The sequence below is a fragment of the Zingiber officinale genome, chromosome 4B (assembly GCF_018446385.1).
Source record: "Zingiber officinale cultivar Zhangliang chromosome 4B, Zo_v1.1, whole genome shotgun sequence".
Classification (NCBI taxonomy): Eukaryota; Viridiplantae; Streptophyta; class Magnoliopsida; order Zingiberales; family Zingiberaceae; genus Zingiber; species Zingiber officinale.
Window position 1 is genome coordinate 139588709 of NC_055993.1, and position 20743 is coordinate 139609451.

The window sequence follows — 20743 nt, forward strand, 5'->3', positions numbered from 1 at the left end:
CTCGGATAAATGTAACAAATTGAGAATCATTAAGGTACGTACTAAATGCATTTCCAAAAACTACTGAATGAACGTCGATCATAAGCACCTTCTATATATCAAGGACCTAGAGGTAAGTAGTTTAGAAAATTTATTTTCTACCTTTGAACTACATAAATCTAGATGTGCATGGATTAGAAAGAAGGAGTCAAACAACAACATTGCACTGAACATGAGAAGGGTCAAGTTAGATACCGACACTTCTTTCGACGAAGACGAAAAGACTTATGTGGTAAGAAAATTCTCAAAAATTTTTAAAACTAATAAATTCAATAAGTCTCAGGCTAAGAAGTCTATATGGAACAAAAGATGAGTTCGATGCTACAACTACAATAAAGAAGGTCACATCAAGAATGATCGCCCAAAGTTGAAGACGAAGGAAAAGAAAAAAGAGCCAACCAAATCAAGACACAACAACTTAAAGGTAACCTAGGATGAGTCATTATCGCAGTCCGAAATTGAAGAGTATGTCGGACTAGCACTGATGGGAAAGTCACCCAGAGGAGAGCATCAATGAAGGGGGAACCACTTTAGAAGAAAGCATTAGTGAAGGGGGAGAGTCGAACTTCGAAACTAACATGGTAAGTAAGGTATGCTTTCTTCCTCCAAATCAACTTTACGAAGGAATTAAATCCATGTCTAAGTTATTATGCAAGTTAAAATAAAAAAATGACAATTTGAAAAAAAAAAATTAAACCCGAAAGTAATTTTAGCGCACTCATGTCCATTAAAATGTATGAAAATTTAAAAAATGAAAATGAAAAATTGAAGGACCGAATTGAAATTTTTTTTGCATGTGTTAATCCAAATAATTCAAGAAAGTATAAAATCTAAATTGATATTTTAAATTTTATAAGGGTCAAATTAGAAAAGTATGATAAAAAAATATAAACCTAAGAAATTTTTTATTAACAGTAGGTAAAAATTTATTTTAAATTCTCAAATCTTGCTTAATATAAATAAATGATTATGCATGTATTTTAATTTTGTTTGCAAAATTAATTTGGTATACTTAATTTTCATAATTTTTGCTAAAACTTTTTTCTGTATTGCGACAATACATAATCTGTTCAATTTTTTTGGGATTTTTCATCTATTAAATAATTTTTTTAATTCTTGAATAAAAAAATCATAATTTTAAATTTTAAATTTTAATTTTTTTTCTAAAACTTATTTTGAGAAACCTGTTTTTTCGTATACTTACCATTACATTTTGAACATGTACGAAAATTAGCCAAATTTTTAGTATAGAAATACTATTTTTAAATATTCATTTTCATAAATGAATATTATATTCTCAAATTATTTTTCGTATGAGTTTTCCTTGGAATTTCTTATTCAAATTTTTTTTGGTTATATAGAAGTTAGCTCTCTGTCTATATATATATTTTTTTTTAAATTTACTATAAATAATAAATTTTCTATGGATGATTTACCAAAAACTTATTTTTAAAATAATTTTTTTATGATTTCTTTTTTAAATAATTTGTCTTTAATTATGCATTCTGTTTCATTACTTAGGAAAATTTGGGAGATTTGTTAAAATCTATTTTTAATTTATTTTGCAAAAGCTATGGTTCTGAATGTAATATTTTATTTATGTTAAAATCCTTAAAATATTTTTTGTGAAAATTTTTGCCTATTCATATACTACCATATACTACCGTGGAATCTTAAGAAAAAATTTCCATTTTTTTTTAAATATTAAACTTATTTTTAAAATAAATTTGAACAAATATGGTCATTAAATATTGAAAATTTAGACTTTTAGAAAAGCTCTTTTAATTTTTTTTTTTAAATGTTTTAAACTTTTATCTAACTGTTATATTTTCTTTCCCCGACTTTATTTTGATGTAATCAAAGGAGGAGAATTTAGAGCTCAAGTTTAAGGGGAGAGGTACGATTTTGGACTTAACAAAATAAATTTCAATTTTTTTTGTCTTGTTAAATTTTATGTTTTGTTTTTCCCTAACTCTAGCTCGGATTGATGTACATTAAAAAGAGAAAAATTATAAGTATCCCGAGGTAGTTTTGATGTGGTTAACTGAGTTAAGTTAAGTCTTGTGTTTTTGATCCTTGTTTCTAAGTGTGCAAGAGCTACGGAATACAAGAAGTCGAACAGAAAACGCAGCTAGTGAGAAAAATGACACGGAAAAGGAGGCGAGAGAGTTAGTGTATTCGAGGGATAAGGTGCTACAGAAGAGTAAACCGGTGGATGAGAAGGATGTGCACGACGTTCGAGGGACGAGAAGCCGAGAATAAAGCTTGCTTGAGGAGAAGGTCGGAGTTGGGTTCGGGTGAGCTCTACTCTGGTTAGTCAGAACATCACCCACACGAAGATATCTACTAAGGAGTCAATTTGCCTTATGGAAGGCACTTTCCATGGCTTGGAAGGCGCTTTCGATAAATAGTGCGAAGACGCCTTCTAGTGACTGTTAGTGAAGATAGACTTTAATCTTTAACAAATAAAACTTATCTGATGGATGACACCTTGGATCATCTTGGAGGCGTCTTCCAACCTCGAATAAAGTTTTCCAGAGACCATAAAAAGACCCATAGAGTTAGGAAATAATGTATTGCTTGAACTATAACTCTTGTAACACTTTCCTAGTATTCTCTTGATCTTTTTCAACGACTGTAAGAGAATTCTCTGCCTGCAACGAAGGAAATTTTCTAGTACTTTTCACTGCCATGAATTAACAATCACTTAGGTTGTAACCAAGTAAAATTCTGACCTCTCAATCTTTTCTTTTAAGTTGTTTAGTTCTGTTCTGTTGCTATTTTAATTGTGCCACTAATCAAGTTCAAAGCACGAGAAAGGATTAATTTTATTTTGTAGGCAATTCACCCCCTCTTACCGCCCCTGTTGCACCAATAAATAGTCCTACGAAGGTGGAGGTCAAAGTCAACCGAAAATCGCTCTCCGGCTCCAGACTGATTCCAGACTATACTTGACTCTAAGCGGTCTCCAACACCAGACCATCGCTAACTCCATGCGGTCTTTGACTCTAAGCCGCCTCCGATTCCATGTGGTTTTCGACTCTAAACCACACTGACTCCCGATTCAATGTGCTCTTCGACTCCAGACTGCCCCCGATTCTGGACTCCATGTGGTCTCTGACTGCATATCATCTCCGATTTCATGTGATCTTCGACTTCACACCGCCCGACTCTAGGTTTCCCATATTGGAACCAGTATACCCAACTTCTGACAGACAACACATTAAATTGTTGCTCACCGAAGATATGGGAAGCACGGAAGTTTAACCCGGAAGAACTGGACAATGTAGCCACTTATTTTAGAAAAATATGCGTAACGTAAGGATGGATCTCAAAACATGTGGAGAACATGAGAGTGCATCTACAATTCTATAAAAAGTCGCATGCCCTTGCGGGCACAGGGGGTAACGATCAATCACATTATCCTCATCCACAGTTCATTTTCTCTATTTCTATTATCGGGAACTTACTTGAGCATCAGAGTGACCGAGCTTGCACACCCTCGGTCGTCATTCTTACTATTTCTTTCCTTATTTCTTATTTTCAAGCTTTAGTGGATGTCTCCACTGTAAGTACCCAGAGATAATTTTGATATGGTTAACCACGTTTAGTTAGGTCCTGTGTATTTAATCCTTGTGTCTAAGTGTGCATGCCCTTAGGAACATAAGAAGTCGAGTTGAAGACGCAACTAGCAAGAAGGATGACATGGGAAGGGAGTTGATAGACTCGGTGCATTCGAAGGACTAGGTGTTGCGGAAGAGTACACTGGCGGACGAAAAGGACACGTGTGAAGGTCTGAGGGATGATAAGCCAAGAAGGAAGACTGCTCGAGAAAAAGGTCAGAGTTGAATTCAGGTGAGCTCAATTCTGGGCGGTCGGAGCATTATCCAAGTGAGCACAACGAAAAATGATTAACAAGGAAAGTTAATCATTTTTTCGGATGAATAGTAACTAAGACGTCTTTAAAAGCTTGGAAGGTGGCTTCACGAATAATAATAATAATAATAATAATTATTATTATTATTATTGAAAAAATATTGTACTCATGCAAATTGTTATAAATTTTAAATTTTAATATTGGTATAATTAAATATATATTTTGGGATAAATTAATTGAAACAATGTATTAGGTTTGTAATTTATGTAAATATGTAATCGATCAAAAGAAGATTAATACTTAACCGCTCCGCTATCTTGAAATAATTATTTTTCCCCAGTATTCTTGGTCTTATTAAATCAATATAATATACAATATAGGTAAAATAGTTAAAAAATTGAACAGCTAAGAATTCAAGGAACAACTTATAATCCACATCAAAATATATATGGTAGTTGTCCTAACTTTTTATCATTAAACAATAAGGATTTTATTTCATCATTCAGCAATATGCAACAATAATCATTCACAATTGAGACATCTTTGTGCATTGGAAATGATTTTGACTCTTTTTGAGGATTAATTCGATCCTGTTTGTATAGGCATTACCCCAATCTCTTACATTGGGATGATGAGACTCACACTTAAATAGTGGATCCCACCATCTCATTGTGAGAGATTGGGGCAGTGCCTGTACAGACAGAGTGAAATTTATCCTTTTTGAGATACTCCATATTTACTATCAACTTTACTCCATTGTCGAACATAAAATTCCCTTTTCAAGGTTTAGTGTTCGCTTAATCATTGTTGAAATAGCAAGATAAACGATGATAGAAAAATAAAATACAATCAGCGATCGACCATCTAGAGACAGAAAGGGTACTACAATGTTAAAAAAAAAAAAGTCTCACTTTCCTTGTTTATTTTTCATTCCTTTTGGTACGCGGCAAAAATTAATAATGTTTTCTTAGACGATATATAAAGGAGATAAATTACGGGCGATTATTAATCTTTAGAATAATGATTAAGATTCGAATTCCAGACCTCATGATTATAACATCTCACGTGCTAACCACTAGATCATCCCGAAGAGATTACAAAAACTTCACTCAAGAATCATAAGCTTCTATCTCCGTTGGAAATTGATTCCAGATTTATCTATAATCAACTATTCCAATTAATGAGGCTAATCTTTAAAGCAGAGTAAAGTTGTTATCATATGATCAAAAGATTACAAGTTTAAATCTTATAAATAATCTCTTGTAAAAAGTAGAGTAAGATTGCATGATTCTTCCTCATGATACTGTATGATGAAAAAATCGTGCACCGAATTATTATTATTATTTTTTTAACAGTAGCAGAGTAGTTCATTATTTTCTTGATGGATGCACGGGCAGAATCGATAGCATCCGAACCCGTTAAGTTTGACAATCCGAAACCCTACAAACGCACCGGCCCGGCGTGGCGGTTTAAATCTCCCCCCTCCGCTCCGATGTTTCGAGGACCTTCACCTCGGCGAATGCGGAGGGACCAGATCGCGTGCGGTGGTCGCCAGAATGCCTAGGGCTTCTTCGCTGCTCTACCTCGTCGCCATCAGCGTCTCTCCCTCTCCCTCTCGCTGTCACGAAGCCGTGTGACCGACTGCAGAAACCCTAGGCTCTCCGACTGTTTAGTGCTTTCCAGATAGGATGATCCTCCGGACCCCAGTCCCGAAGAAGAGAAGGCCTGAATCGGTCGTAGAAGACCTTCATAGCCCTGTATCTGACCGCCGCCTTGTGCGCTACGAGGAACCTGGGCCAATAACAGCTGTCGAACCCTCCGATGAGATGGTCTGCACCTACCACTGCCGCCAGATGGTGAGCTCTCTTGTCATCTGTTTTTTTTTTTTTTTTTTTTGCACTCTGGATTAGGTTTCCCGTCATCTTTCAGTCCAACTGGATCTAGAAGTTCTGGCACGGAATAGGAGATGAAGAGAGGAAAACTGGTCGATTGCGTCAATGTTTCTTTGAAAAAATTGTGTGAATTCTGTTTTTTTTTTGGTTAGGATGGAAAGCATTGTAGCTGGAATAGATCAGCATATGTTCTTATTGGATTAATGTCCTCACATAGCATGTTAAAAATCATACTGGATATCAGTTGTGTTCTGGTATTGAAATGCTTTGGTTGGATGGACATTGATTTATTTTCTTTTAATTAACAGGTTAAGTCAGAGTTCATGGCTGCTTTAAATAATGCTGAGAAGCAAGTAGCTGAGTATCAAGCCAAATTGGAGTTGATGAACAACGAGTTGACTCAAAGTGGTGCTGTTCCTAACTCCCCATACATATTATGATTTTTTTCTTCTTCTTTGATTCTACATTGAACGACAAATGTTATTTTACTTGAACATAGATTTTTGCTAGTTCCCTTTGTAGGGCAACTGATTAGGCCTCTACTGCATGCTAAGATATCTTTAAGTTGACTTCTATCTTCCTTTGATATCTGCAAGACATGTCCAGTTGTTGTGTGTGTTTATGTAATAAATCAATATACATCACAGTGCAACTCCATTTTATTAGCTGATGTATAATGCTTCCTATCATTACTCTGGTATACATTTCCTGAAAATGAGTGACTTCGTACTTGTTACAGAAGATGAGAGGACCAAATTCCGAGATAGTATTTTATCATTGGAGCAAAAACTTGAGGCGTCAAAGGGGCGTGAACAAGCTTTGCAGAAGAGATTGTTGAAAGAAGTGGATGAATTCATGGAACGGTATAAGGAACAAGTAAAACAATGCAGTGAACTTGAGGTATGTTGCTACACTACTATAATATCACTCTTTCCCTTTCTCATGAACCTAATTTATTTGTTGACTTTGAGGTTTATATTTCAATATTTCATTCAGTTTTAGCTTCCTCATATCTGTATTTTACCATTATAATTATTACAATTATCTATATTGCTGGTCATTAGTAAATATAGAGAAAATAATAAAAAAATTGCATATACTTCTATTAACTTTGATAAAAATTATGATAGAATTCATAGAAAATTATCATGGTGAGATTTAGAGAAGTAAGAAATATTTAGTAACTATTATTAATATGATTTAATGCAGTTGCTATGTTAAAGCTTAATGGTAGCAGGAAATATAATTTTTTAAAAGGATCTGATTACATGAGAGGAATTGGTAGGGGAAGATAGGGGTATACAATCGGCCTAGCCATGGGTGGCCTTGCCAGCCATGACATTGCTTGTGTCCAGCACAACCCATTTGATGTTGACTTGGGTTGTGCTGTGCTTGACCCAAAATACTCAATGCGTTTGGGACGGGTGTCAGGATTGCATCCAGTGGGCTAAACCTGGGCCCAAATTGGGTTATGGTTGGCACTACGCGAGACTTTTCTAGACATGGGTTGTGGGCCAAGTTCAGTCTGTTTTTTTTTTTGTATAAAATAATAATAATATTATAAATATTAAATATTTTAAATAGTGTTTAATATTTTTCAAAATAATATTATTTAATTTTAAAAATTTATTATGTTTTTATACTTTTTGAAAAAAAATATTAATTTTACTATTCATTTTTTTATAAAAATTTTAGATTATTGTTATTTAAGAATTATCAAGCTTGTGGGATCAGGTTGACATGAGCATAGTTCACTTGGGTTGGGCTCATGTTGGGTGGGCAGCCTTTTTTGAGTCATGTTTGGTCCACATGGGAAAAAAATGGGGTAAACTGGCCCGTGCATGCTGGCCAGGCATGAAAATCATTGACACCAGTGGGGGAGGAAGGACGAGGTCTAATTTTGAAAGGCTCTCCCTTATTTACTCTTGTGGAAACTTAGTGGAGATGAATTGAATTTTTTTTCGACCGATTGTTTTTTCCCAAAAATTTGTCCACCAAAAATCAGGTTGACAAATCATTGTAGCAGCAAGAGTGATGAAAAATTATGTATATGCCTACTGTGGTCTTCATGCTTGGGAAGCTCGGCACTAACAAATCATAGGAAATTTTATAATTCAGAATAAAAAAGTCCCAATATTTGAGATTGTAATTCAGAAACTATTGATTAATTTCTGTTTTGAAGGAAAAAGATGAGAGACTAGTTCTTTTGCTATCATGAAGAGCATTCATAGATTTCATCCCTTCTCCTTTTTATTCGATTTTCTCCTATTGACTTTTTACAAAACATAGCTCATTTCATCTTTATGAAATCTCCTACTGATATCAAAATTCTTTCGCTTTGATCTTCTCTACATCTAAAGTTCTGTTGTATAAAAAAGAAAGTCTATAATCTTTCTTATCATTTTTTTTTGTTATTTTCTCCGTTCGTATTGGTATTATCATGTAGAAATGAACGATGATGGTGGTTTCAGGTGCAACTCAGTAAAGAAGTTGATTCTCGTAAGAAAGCTGAATTATCATTTACATCAGCAAAAGAGAGAGCAACAGATTTAGAAGGGAGGCTTCAGAGATTATCTGACAGTGCTGAGAGGGAGAAAAATATTATCAAGGAAGAACGTCAACATCTGCAAGATGACTCTAAGCTCTCTGCCCGTAAAATGACTGCTGATGTGTGTTTTGTGCTGTGCTTTCATACCAACTTCCCCCAAGATGATCTGATTTTGTTTTTTATTTCTTTTAGCTTGAGCGCATGACTCTCAGGGCAGAAATTTCAGAAAGAGAATCAGAGTTGCTAAAGAAGCAGTTGAATGGTTTGAGGAAACAGCTAGACGAGGTAACCACTGTTTTTACAGTACTTTCATGTGATTACCACTGATTACTGTTTGTCATGTGCTGTTATTTAGCTGTTTTTTTGGTTCTCGTTTCTGTCAATTGTGAACCTCTATTTGGCAACTTTATTCCAACAAGATTGAAGCAGATAGTTGACATAACTTTTGTCTATATTTGTGTTTGAGATTTTTCTTTCTCAGCTGTCTTATCCATATAAATAGTTTTAGTTTGATCGTTTTAGTCAACAATTTTGTAAATAGATATTATTTTGACCTTCTTGTCAGTGTCTTTGTGAGAAGAATGCGCTGGAGCAAAAGCTTGCAACATATCCCATTCCATCGCAGGAAAGCACTTCCTCAGAAGATAAGAATTTGGTCAAATATTTACAAGAGCAGATCCGAGGCTATGTGAGTGATATACATTCATTATGATATAAGCTAATGAAGCTTCTTTTGTATTGCTTGATTCATCAATATTTTCCCCTTTAAGGTGTTGCCTAGTTTCAAAGTGCCTCGACTTGTTTTACTAGAATTGAGGATTAATTTTCTTCAAATTACTTTTCCTTTGTATATCTTATTACCTCTATTTTCTTAATCTTTACCTTTGTAAATCTTTCTTCTGTTTTATTGTGAAGCAATAATAATTTACCCCTCTTTTGTCAGGAGGCAGAGGTACAAGAAGCTAGGAAATTTAAAGCATTTCACACTAATAGTGAGTTATTGAAGGAAAAACTAATACAGGAAAAAGGGCGAAGGGAAAAAGTGGAAGTTGAGTTATCTAAATTGCAGGATGTGCAACTTTCTGCTCAAAAGCTGGAGCTTGAGCTTGTCTCTTGGAAATCCTTGCTTGAAGAGCTGCCGGATGTCTCATCTCTCAGCGATATACCCAAAAAATTTGCAGCACTGCAGAAGTATGTACTGATCCTTCAAGATAATCTCAAGTTCATCATATTGTGGAGACTATTTGTGGTTTCTCTTTATGAAACTCTTTGTCCATCCTCACCATTTTGGTTTCATTGTGTTGTCTTGTTCTTACATATTGGCGAATTTAAGTAGTTGCTTGTTGACTTGTCTGCCATTGTGTTTGATTACTATCTTTTACTTTCTTTAGGGAAGCAATTCAAAATATGATGGAGGTTAGTGAGTTAAAAGCACAGTTGAAACAGTTAGAGGTTGCTCTAGAGTTGGGAGAGAATAAAAGACAACACTATGAAAAGGAGTCTTGCTTGGAAAAACAAAGAGCTAATAATGCTGCTTTGGAGGCTAAAAGGCTACAGATGATGGTAGTCTACCTATGTTTACCTCAAGGCTTAGTTTTCCTTGCTGTAATTTGTTTCTTTATTTTGGCAATTTACTTATGTTTGTTCTAAAAGATCTGGTTGATTACTTCTTTTGGTAGTGGTCATAGTGGATATGTATTTTAGTTTCTAAACTTTGGGTTAGTATCATGCATTCTTGCTTGGATTAGATACATTATATTGTTAATTTGACTGTGTTCAAGATTCCTTACTTAGACAATGTTGTGGGGGAACTTATATAGCCTATTTTCTGATAACTTATCTTTTTTAGTTTTTTGAAAGACTTCAAAGAGACTTGATCTCAGGGATGTGTAGGTTTGCAATGTAACTAGGTTCCAATTTCTTTCCATCATTGGCAAATCAAGTCCAATAACCTTTCTCTGCAGTTTGCTGGTCAGAAACTGGCCGTCCACAATTTCTTTACATATGTTGCAAATCAAGGTCAATAAGCTGTCTCCAGTTTGCTGGTGAGAAATTGATCATCCATTACACTGTTGTAGAAAAAGAAGTGGCTCCATTGATATACATTCTGCTCCATTATTCACCTTCAACATCTTTGTTTGATTGAATCCCCATTTTTATCTTTTAAGCAAAGCTTCTTCTGCCATATTTTCCTTGCTTTCTGTTATACATAGATTTTGGATGGTCTATGCTTCTTCCTTGGAGTTTAATAAATGTTAAAGTTACAAAGTGGACCAGTATCGTTCGTTCTCCATATGTTGGTCATGTGTTTAAGTTGTCAAAAGTAAGTTGAAGACTCTTTATGGAGCTTGCCGGTTTTGATTTTTTTTGCACATTATGCTGATCAGCTAATTACCTAAGAAACTCTTTTCCTACATTTATTCACTTCCTACCTTTCACATAAAATGTTGTTATGGAATAATCACATTTGCTTTGTTTATTGACTTTTAAGTTTCATCTGGTTCTGATTTCAAACTTGGAATCCAGCCAATCTTATCGTTAACATGTCAGACTCAATCTACATGTGCTACCTGCAAGGTATATCTACAGGCTTCAGAATGCTTTTTTGCTAGAAAGGAACACACAACAATGGATAATTAGGTGCAGCCTCCATACTAAGCTAGGCAGTTGACCAGAATTTGTTTTCAAATAGTTCACATGGCTGTACGTGAAGTTACATTCTTGTGAAACTCCATTTTTAGTTATCTAAGTGTTAATTTATTTTTTTGCTGCTCTCATGGGTAAAGTTGTATCATATTCTTGTCATTTTCTTTGGTACCTGACATGCCTCTTGGTTTCCATCTGTTTTTTTTTGCTCTCTCACTCTCCTTTATTTTATTTTTTCCTTTCAAGGAAAAGAGTTTCATAATCTTAGTAGTTATATGATCATTTCTTATTAACAGCTCTCTTCTGTTACGGAAGAAAGAGACAGGCTGAAGAAAGAAGCTGCTATGCTTAGTAAACTGAAAAATTCACATGAAAGTGGACTACCGAATGAAACTTTAGTCAAGGTTAGGAGTAACTTTGTTGTTCCCAATTCTATTTTTAGCCCCTTTCTTTTTCATTGCTAAGTGAACTGAATCTTGTAATCTTCACTTATTTCTTTATTTGAGATACTAGGATTTGGAGTCATCTCTTGCTGATCGAGAAAACACAATCAAAGAACTGCAAACTAATTTGCATGAACAACAAGGAGTTGTTAATCATCTACATGATGAACTCAAGATATTGAGTGAACAGCTAAGTAGCGAGGCAAGAAGAGTAAAGTCGTTGGAGCGAGAGGGTGACCGCTTACGTGCTGAGATCTCTCTTCTGGAATCGAAGGTAAGAAGTACCTTGTTTTTTTTCTTTCTTTTCAGAAAGAGAGAGAGAGAGGTGGTACCTTTGGTGTCACTTGTTTTGTATTAGCCATTACTCTTTGAGTATTTCACTTTTCACAGAGTATAGAAGTTGATTTGGCTTTATTTATTCTTCGATTTGAAAATTTTAATAAAGGTTGTTAAGATATGATATCCTTCAAGACATTTCATAAACTCATTCTCTTTGCTCCTACTTATTATATGCCTTGGATTCTAATGGTCGTTTGCAATTACATATGAATGTTCCTTATGAATTATTGGGTTGCTGTTTGGATTTAAGACTTCTTGTTTTCTTGAGGAATTATTTGATTATCATGCATTAAGAGTTTTGTTTAAGATATGTGAAATGTGAGCTTGAGAAAAGGATTGTGAATTTATGCATTTGTTCATGAAGACATTTTGAATAATGTATTTTTGCAGTTGTTTCTTGCTTTCTAACATTATCTCCAATGCCATTTTTGTATAAACGGAATATATCTTGCTTTTGAGTTTATCTGGACAATTTGGTACTTGATAAAGTCTATATTATTATTGCTTTGTTTTAGTGTTCATAAATTTGTGGTTAACTGTTTGCTTTTAACATAGCTGGGCCATGGGGATTATTCTGCTGCGAATACAAAGGTGCTGCGCATGGTGAATACTTTAGCTGTTGACAATGAAACCAAGCACACGATAGATTCATTGAGAGAGGAACTGAAGAAGACACAATCAAAGCTACAAGCCATTGAAGAACTAAAAGGACAGTCTGGTATAAACTTGTCACTTTAAGAAGGATTGGATGACCAGTCATTAAATATGTGTTTATTTTACCTTTGGAGTGTTGTCGGTTTTTTAATGGTATTAATGGCGTTGGCTTTGCTTCCTTACTATTAATTGAGTTTTAATACTTTCTGTAGAGCATCTCCAACAATGTTTTGATTGATCTGTGATGTTTTACATTTTTTTTTCTTCTAGCAGTTTACTACCTGACTATATTGATTAGGTTAATCGCAACAAACAGAATCTACTGCCAATTTTCTACTAGCCTTTTATCAATCATGATGATCATATATTTCCAATTGCACTGCAGTCTCTTATTGCATATGAAATGTTTATTTTGCAGAAATTTGGCATAATCTAGTTAGTTTGATTGGTTTATTTTTTTAATTTGTTTTGATCTGTTATTAGTGTTTACACGAGAATCACAAATATAATTCTCCAATGGATTTATAGAGCATCATAGATATAATGAATTGATTGTGATTGAGCACTTTTCTTGAGAATTCTAGCTATTTGTTGTCAAAGAGTTACTGGCTAAAAATTTGGCTAATTTTTACTACTTAATTAGTTAATCTTATCTTACTTGCTTAACTAAACTTGGATGTTAAAAGTAATATGAAAATTTATAGATTTACTTCTTTTACTAGAAAACTCATTTTCTTATTCAGAGCAGACAAACAAATTTCAGATCAAAAACTTTAAATGTTATTCTGTTTTTCATTTCCTGAATTTACTCTTATAACTTGCAACATGAGACTGTATCTGGTATATCTCTCATTCCTGTTTCAGTGGTTTGGTAATTGGCTCTCAAATAGTTTACTTAATGTTGCCTTATTTATGCTTTGCAGATGCTGCTAATATAATAGATGATGGCATACCTGAAAAGCTAGCACAACTAAAAAGTCAGATTGCAACACTTGAGAAGCGTGAAGAGAGGTGAGGATATGAAGCTTGCTCTCTATTGGTGTTAAAAAAAAAGTGTTTAGTTATACTTTATCTTCTAATTAAATATTCCTGCACATCTTATTGGTAAACAGATACAAAGCTGTTTTTGCTGAGAAAATTTCCATTTTCAGAAGGGCCTGCTGCTTATTGTTTGGATACAAGGTAAGGTTGAACTGCAGAAGCCGCGTTGAGATGATTCACCATCTCTTTTTACTTTTTTAATCAGAAGTAGAATACCATATATTGAATCTATAAAACATTGACAAACCATGGGTTCCAACTATTTATATGTGGTTAATATATGAACTTTATCAGTGGTTATATTTATTTCATGATTATTATTTTGGTAAATCTGATTCAATTTTTTAGGGGTGTCAATTCGGGTTGGGTCGGATCGGGGATCGGGGATCGGGTTGGGGGGTTGGGTCGGGTTGAGTTTTTTTTAAAACCCAACCCGAACTCGACCCGAACCCGAGTTCAACCCAAAATACCTAAACCCGAACCCGACCAACCCAAACCCGACCCATATAACCCTAAAATCCGATTCAAAATGACTTTTTTGGGCTATTTTTCCTATAATTCTTCACTTTTATCACAATACTCCATCATTATCATAGAAACATGATATTAATATATATAAAAACATCTAAATTTTTAAAATAAAATTTGATTTAACCCCAAAAAAACTCACAAAACCCTATATTTAAGTCAACCCGAACCCGACCCGACCCGACCCAATCCGAAAATTTTTAACTCTCCAACCCGCCAACCCGAACCCGACCCAAACCTGAAAATGCCCAACCCGAACATGATTTTTTTCGGGTCGACTCGGGTTGGGTCGTCGGGTCGGGTTCATTTTTGACACCCCTACAATTTTTAATGTACATTTTGTTGAAAAATTCAATTTTGTTCAAGCCTGTTACAAGAATTAGCAAATTCATCATTTTGATTTATGTATAATATTTACTTGTTCTTTTTAAAGCAAACTATTCAATGAGCACTGTGCAAAAGAAGATGCTTGGAACGAAGGAAAAGTTTTCTAGCACCTATTTATAAGGAATATGAGTTATCAAGTTGATGAGTCATTCCATGATGCTCCGTGAAAGAGTTATTATGAGAAGAATAAGATATTAGATAACATTCTAAGAATCAATTGTAAAAGCACTAAAACAGAAAGAAACTCAGAAAAATCACCGCAATGTATATTCCTTTTTGTATATACAATAAATTAATACATGCTCATATATTTATAGTTATACGTTTACAAAAGATAAAGATAAAATATACTATAAGATAAGATATGATAAGATAGTAAGATAAAATATGATGAGATATGATAAGATAGTAAGATAAGATATGATATTCTACATTCCCTCTCAAGTTGGATGGTATATGCTATACATCCCAAGCTTGTCTCTTAATCGGTCAAACATAGGCTTAAAGAGAGCTTTTGTAAGAATGTCAGCAGCCTGCTGTGTGGTAGGTACGTAGGAGACTTTGATAAGGCTTTCACCAATCTTCTCCTTAATGAAATGTCAGTTAATCTCAACATGCTTCGTTCTATCATGATGGACGGGGTTGTGTGAAATTGAGATCGTAGCTTTGTTGTTGCACCAAATAATTATGGAACTTTGCTTTGATATGTGTAGTTCTTCAAGGAGTTTTCAGCCAAAAAGCTTCACATATACCAAGAGTAGTGGAACGAAGCTCGTCCACTACTTGCTACAACGGACTGCTTCTTACTTCGTCAAGTGACCAGATTTTCGAACACAAAAGAACAATAGCCCGAAGTAGATCTCTGATCATTCGGACACCCTGCTCAATTAGCAACAACAAATATTTCAACATTTCTTGTGGCGTTTTTCCTAAACATTAACCCTCTGCCAGGAGTTCTCTTTAGATATTTCAAAATTCTACAACATTTAAGTGACATTGATATGGTGAGTGCATAAATTGGCTAATACAACTCACCAGAAATGTGATGTTAGGTCTGGTGTGCGCAAGATAAATCAATCTGCCAACAAGTCGCTAAATCATGCCTCGGTCTACTAGTTAATCTCCTGGATGAGTCTCAAATTTTACATTTGGATCCATGGGAGTATCAACCAGTTTACATCCCATTAACCCGATGCCTTTTAGCAAGTTGAGAATATATTTTCGTTGTGAGACGAATATTCCTTCCTTGCTTCGAGCAACTTCCATTCTAAGGAAAAATTATAGTTTCCCTAGATCCTTCATTTCAAATGTTACTGCAAGATGTTTCTTGATCCTTTCTATCTCTTCAAGATTATTACCAGTGATTATAATGTCGTCTACATAAATAATCAATATGACAATCTTATCCTTTAATCTATGGTAAAATAGAGTATGGTCGGTGTGAGCTTGCTTGTAACTGGGCTATTAAACCGTCTTGGCAAACCTGTCAAACCAAGCCTTAGGAGATTACTTTAGACTGTAGAGAGCCTTCTTTAGACGACAAACTGAGACTTCTTTATTCTTGTTGAACCTAGGTGGCAGATCCATGTACACCTCTTCTGTTAGATCGCCATTGAGAAAGACATTCTTAACGTCCAGTTGGTGAAGTTACCAATCTAAGTTTGCTGCAAGAGATAGCAATACTCGAATAGTGTTGATCTTTGCCACAAAAGTGAAAGTCTCTTGGTCAGTGTTAAAAGCGCGCGCTTGGCTGTGCCTAGGCAACAAGCACAGCCAGGCGCACCCTATGTGCGTGGGTAACCCTCCACGCGCATGCCTTGCAATAGGCGTGCTTAAGTGCATGCCTTTTCTCAGGCGCAAGGCGATGGTGAGACGCAGAAAAGCGCGACTCATTGAAGTGTCGACCAATAAACCCAAGCCCAACCATTTTTGAAGCTCAATTATTAAAGCCCATAACTAATAAATAATTAAAAAATCCTGCATGCATGTATCGGTAGACTTTTGATTTCCCTAAAACTTCAAACTCCAAGCTGCATGTAGAATACCAAGCGATAAGCGTAGAACATGTTTCTTCTCACTGTTCTTTTTTTTATTGTAAATTTGCAATTACGTTTACTTCCGATTTTATCTCAATTCCTTTCTTGATTCTCCTGATCTCTTGTCTCCACTGAAGCCTACTCTTGCCGATAAAAACGTCAAATTCTGAATCAGATCCAGCATGGAATTATGCAACATTAGTAGATCCACAAAATACCAATAAAGTGAAGTGCAATTTTTGTGGGAAAATAACTAATGGAGGGATTTATCAACATAAGCAACATCTTATTGGAGGCAACAGAAATACGACAACTTGCTCAAAATGTCTGGAGTTTGTGAAAGAAGAAATAAAGTCTTATATGGCTAAAATGAAGGAATTGAAAAATCAAATGGATGCGATGCCTCACTTTGATGAAGTTGCTGAACAGCAAGAGTATTGGGAAGTTGAAGAAGATGTCCCAGCAAAATGAAAACGACCTATATCAGCTTCATCTGGTCAGTGTTCTAATCCTGCACCTAATTTTCAAAAGAAACTAAAACAAACTGGCCCAATAGATTTATATTTCCAACAAGATGTTGATGAGATTGTGAATCGAGGAAAGAAAAAAGATACAAAGCTATTTGATGAAAATAAGAAGAAACGTAGGGAGGATGCGGTGCAAAGGTTTGCCAGATGGATGTATGATGCAGGTATTCCGTTTAATGCAGTGAATTATGATAGCTTTGGACCATTTATTGAAGCTGTTGGGCGATTTGGTTCTGGAATAAAGGCCCCTACTTACCATGAAGATAGAGTTACATACTTAAAAAAGGAGTTGAAGCTTACAAAAGTACTATTGAAAGATTACGAGGATGATCATGTTAAATATGGCTGCACTTTAATTGCTGATGGTTGGACAGATAGAAAAAGTAGGACTTTGATTAATTTTTTGGTAAATGGTCCAAGAGAGTGTGTCTATCCTCACACGGGTGTGAAAATATTTGAGCTGCTTGCCAAATAGATCGGGGAAAAGAATGTTGTTCAAGTTGTTACTGATAATGCAAGCACAAATGTTGTAGCTGGGGAACGTTTGGAAGTAAAATATCATCACTTATATTGGACTCCATGTGCTGCTCATTGCTTAGATTTGATGTATATTCTTTTTTGTATATACAATGAATTAATACATGCTTATATATTTATAGTTATACGTTTACAAGAGATAAAGATGAAATATACAATAAGATAAGATATGATATGATAAAATTTGATAAGATAGTAAGATAAGATATAATATTCTACAAATTGGTTTGACATTTGAGAGATCAATTATATATGTTATATTTAATATGATAAATAATGAAAAATATATAGAGAAAAAAGCTATATATATGATTTTCATTGATTTAGATAATGCTTATAATAAACTGGCAGTCCTTAGACAGCTATTATGGTTGAGTTTACAAAAGAAAGAAGTAGCAGGTGTATTAATATGATAAGTAATGCATATAATAATGTAGTTATTAGTGCTGGAGCTATTGTGATGTCATAAATGATCTTTATAAAACTGTCAATATGTTAATTTCCTATTGTTTTATATAAGAACGAGATAAACTAATTTTCCATGTCTTTGATTCTCTCTGATAGTTTCACAACTTGTAATTTAATTTATATTTAGTTAGTTAATGTTCTTTGTATAATTTATTAGCACTATTGTGGCTCTAGCATGCAAAATGTCTTGCTCCTGATTTTATTTTCAGATTGTTATGGATGATCAGCAACGGGCTGATGGAATTCATGTCACACGTTTTATTCTACAATCTATATATGCTCAAAGTGACGATGAAAAGCTCGAGTTTGAGTATGAATCTGGAAATACCAACATATTGGTGAGACCTAGTCTCTTAAAGGGATGTAACATTTTACTACTCTGTTGGATCCTGATTGTTTTCCTCTTGTTGATGTAGGCTAATGACTACTCTTCTCAACCAGAAGTAGCTCAACAGGTATACATGAGTTTGTCTTTATCGTCTTGACTTCTTTAATATGGTGAACCATATAGTTCAGAGGCATCTAAGCAGCATGCTTCTATGCATCATGCACGTTTATTTTTTACCTATACTGCAGTAGATGCTCATCAAGGTTTGAGGTCAAATTCGGTGCTGGTTTCTAGCTTTTCATTCCTGGCCGAATCAAGGCCACTTTTGTTCTAGCTGATGTACTGTTTGTCTGCACTAAATGGCATCAGCTGGCAGGACCATGGAGGGGGGAGGAAGAACAAGCAATGTGAAAAACCTAAAAGTATCTTTTTACCTCATGATTGTCACTTTGATAATTCACCAAAGCAATTCATGATGAGAAAAACCCTAAACCTTGATTTGCCATGTTGATGCCTACCTCAGGGATGGCTATGAGTTTCTGTAATATGAATCAAAATGTGAAAACCATTTTAATGCAATGGTATTCCAAGAGATGCACACGACTAATTGATAGTGAGGTAGATGTAGAAATGTGGAAAATGGTCTAGTTATTGAAAGAAATGATCGAATAAGAGACAACCTTCTCCCAGAAAATCATAGCAGTTCTTCCATAGGGTTGTGTGCCTAGCAAGATAGCTAACGAGACATCTCCATGTGTATGCATGGCAAGGACTCTGTAGAAAGCTTCAAAGAGGTTTTCTAGAGCATTAGGTTTTTTTAATGCAATGTAGGATCAGCTGATCCTTGTATTCTCAAGCTACGAACATTCATGGAAAGGGTTTGCTTAATTAAATATGTTCTTGCAACATAGTTGACATGTGATAGGAGATTTGTTTATGCATGGTTTTGCATTTATTTGGAAATATAATCATTTTGACTGAGAATTTTTTTTCCGCAAAAAATTGCAGATTGAAATATTTATTAAGAAGATGAACTCGGTTCCTGCATTTACTGCAAACTTGACAATAGAATCATTCAACAAACGTACCTTGAGCTAATGAAGGCGTTTGCATCAAATGTTGGTCAGTGCTGTTTCTGACCTTGCAAATAGATTGCCGCTAGCTTATCTTTTGTAAGGACGACAACATTTACTTTGATGATGCCCATCAATATTTTCAGATGGAATCATGCTAGCTGAAAGATGTCAGTCTTTGGTTCTCACATTACGAGGAATACAGAAAAGCTGTTTTTTTTTTTCAATTCTCTCGTGCAAAGACTAAGCTAGATGTGATTGATATATGATGAAGAAATGATTGGATCCATTGTTTTTGATGATCATAGCTCTGTGGAAGAAATGAAAGGATCTAATGTTTTCTTGCTTGTATAATAAATCCTACCTTGGAGTAGGTGCTATATGGATTATGATGGATTTGCAGATCGAAAATTATATATGTATATGGCGAAGTGATGCACTAGTGTTTCATTTCATTGTAATAATCGGTTTAGCTTTGGTGTTTATTCGATTGTCTAATTTAGCTTTTTTGGTTGATCTTTTAGATCTACCTTGTCTGTGAAAAAAATATTATTTTTGATTTCTTTCTATTGTAAAGACTCTGCATGTGCATGTATATAGATGATCGATTAAGTGGTTGTCATTATATATAAAAATGGGAAAGGAAGGCAGAGAACCAGAGATGAATGAAAGAGGAAGGCACCAAAAGGTAGGACTGGAGACTAGTCAAGTCTGATCTAACTGTTAAATAAGGATCGTTTGGTAAGATAATCAAGGTCAGAATTTTTATTTTTATTTTTAAAATAAATTTGAGTTTAGTTCGAGTTGCATGTGTTTATTCATTTAATTGACCTTTTGCAGGTAGAATGAATATAATTTTTTACCAAGTTAAATTTTAAACTTAAGAAAATTTAATTCCTTTACTGCGCTACCAAAAGTGGGCTTCCGGTTCATTTGCTGAACATTAGTAATGGGAGTTTGGAAATACCTTAATTACTTTAGCACTTCAAACCATGTGATTGCTACTAATCATTAAAAAATAATGGATATGTTTACTGATGTGTGCCCTTAGTTCACCCATCAAGTAACAGGTTTCTTATCTATCTACTGCCAATAATGTATTTTGGGGGCGTGTTTTTCCTACTGTCCAAGTATACTTGTACCTGAAAGAATCACGAACAACAATAGCATGCTTATAGTCCTATTCTATTCTTTCTTAATTTTCTTTAAATCTACAAAATTAAAAGGAAATGAATGGACGGCCTTGCAGTAGAGCAGAAAAGAGATGATGTGATTTCATTTCTCTGATGTCCTATTGCATTTGTAGCTTGAGCCATTACTTGCTTGCAGTGGTAAGTGAAAAAAAAAACACATCAGAGAAGACGAAGGTAGTGTACTGCA

The 20743-nt window shown here is 34.6% G+C and overlaps 1 protein-coding gene across 1 annotated transcript; it reads left to right on the top strand.

Annotated features, from left to right (window-relative positions):
- Nucleotides 1-5403: 5403 nt before the first annotated feature.
- Nucleotides 5404-19848, top strand: LOC121977111 (mitotic spindle checkpoint protein MAD1-like). The gene is made up of 17 exons (XM_042529650.1): nucleotides 5404-5772; nucleotides 6117-6216; nucleotides 6548-6708; nucleotides 8280-8477; nucleotides 8549-8641; nucleotides 8922-9044; nucleotides 9300-9547; nucleotides 9748-9919; nucleotides 11299-11406; nucleotides 11516-11719; nucleotides 12340-12502; nucleotides 13362-13449; nucleotides 13551-13620; nucleotides 18172-18300; nucleotides 18379-18417; nucleotides 19299-19412; nucleotides 19510-19848. The coding sequence occupies exons 1-16, from the start codon at nucleotides 5605-5607 to the stop codon at nucleotides 19386-19388; spliced, it is 2154 nt and encodes a 717-aa protein (XP_042385584.1). The 5' UTR covers nucleotides 5404-5604; the 3' UTR covers nucleotides 19389-19412; nucleotides 19510-19848.
- Nucleotides 19849-20743: the final 895 nt, after the last annotated feature.

Excerpts from the sequence above, each read along its gene's own strand:
- LOC121977111 (XM_042529650.1), top strand. The coding sequence starts at position 5,605 with ATGATCCTCCGGACCCCAGTCCCGAAGAAGAGAAGGCCTGAATCGGTC. Across the intron at positions 6,217-6,547 it reads CAACGAGTTGACTCAAAGTG|AAGATGAGAGGACCAAATTC; the intron begins GTGCTGTTCCTA and ends TACTTGTTACAG. Across the intron at positions 6,709-8,279 it reads AACAATGCAGTGAACTTGAG|GTGCAACTCAGTAAAGAAGT; the intron begins GTATGTTGCTAC and ends TGGTGGTTTCAG.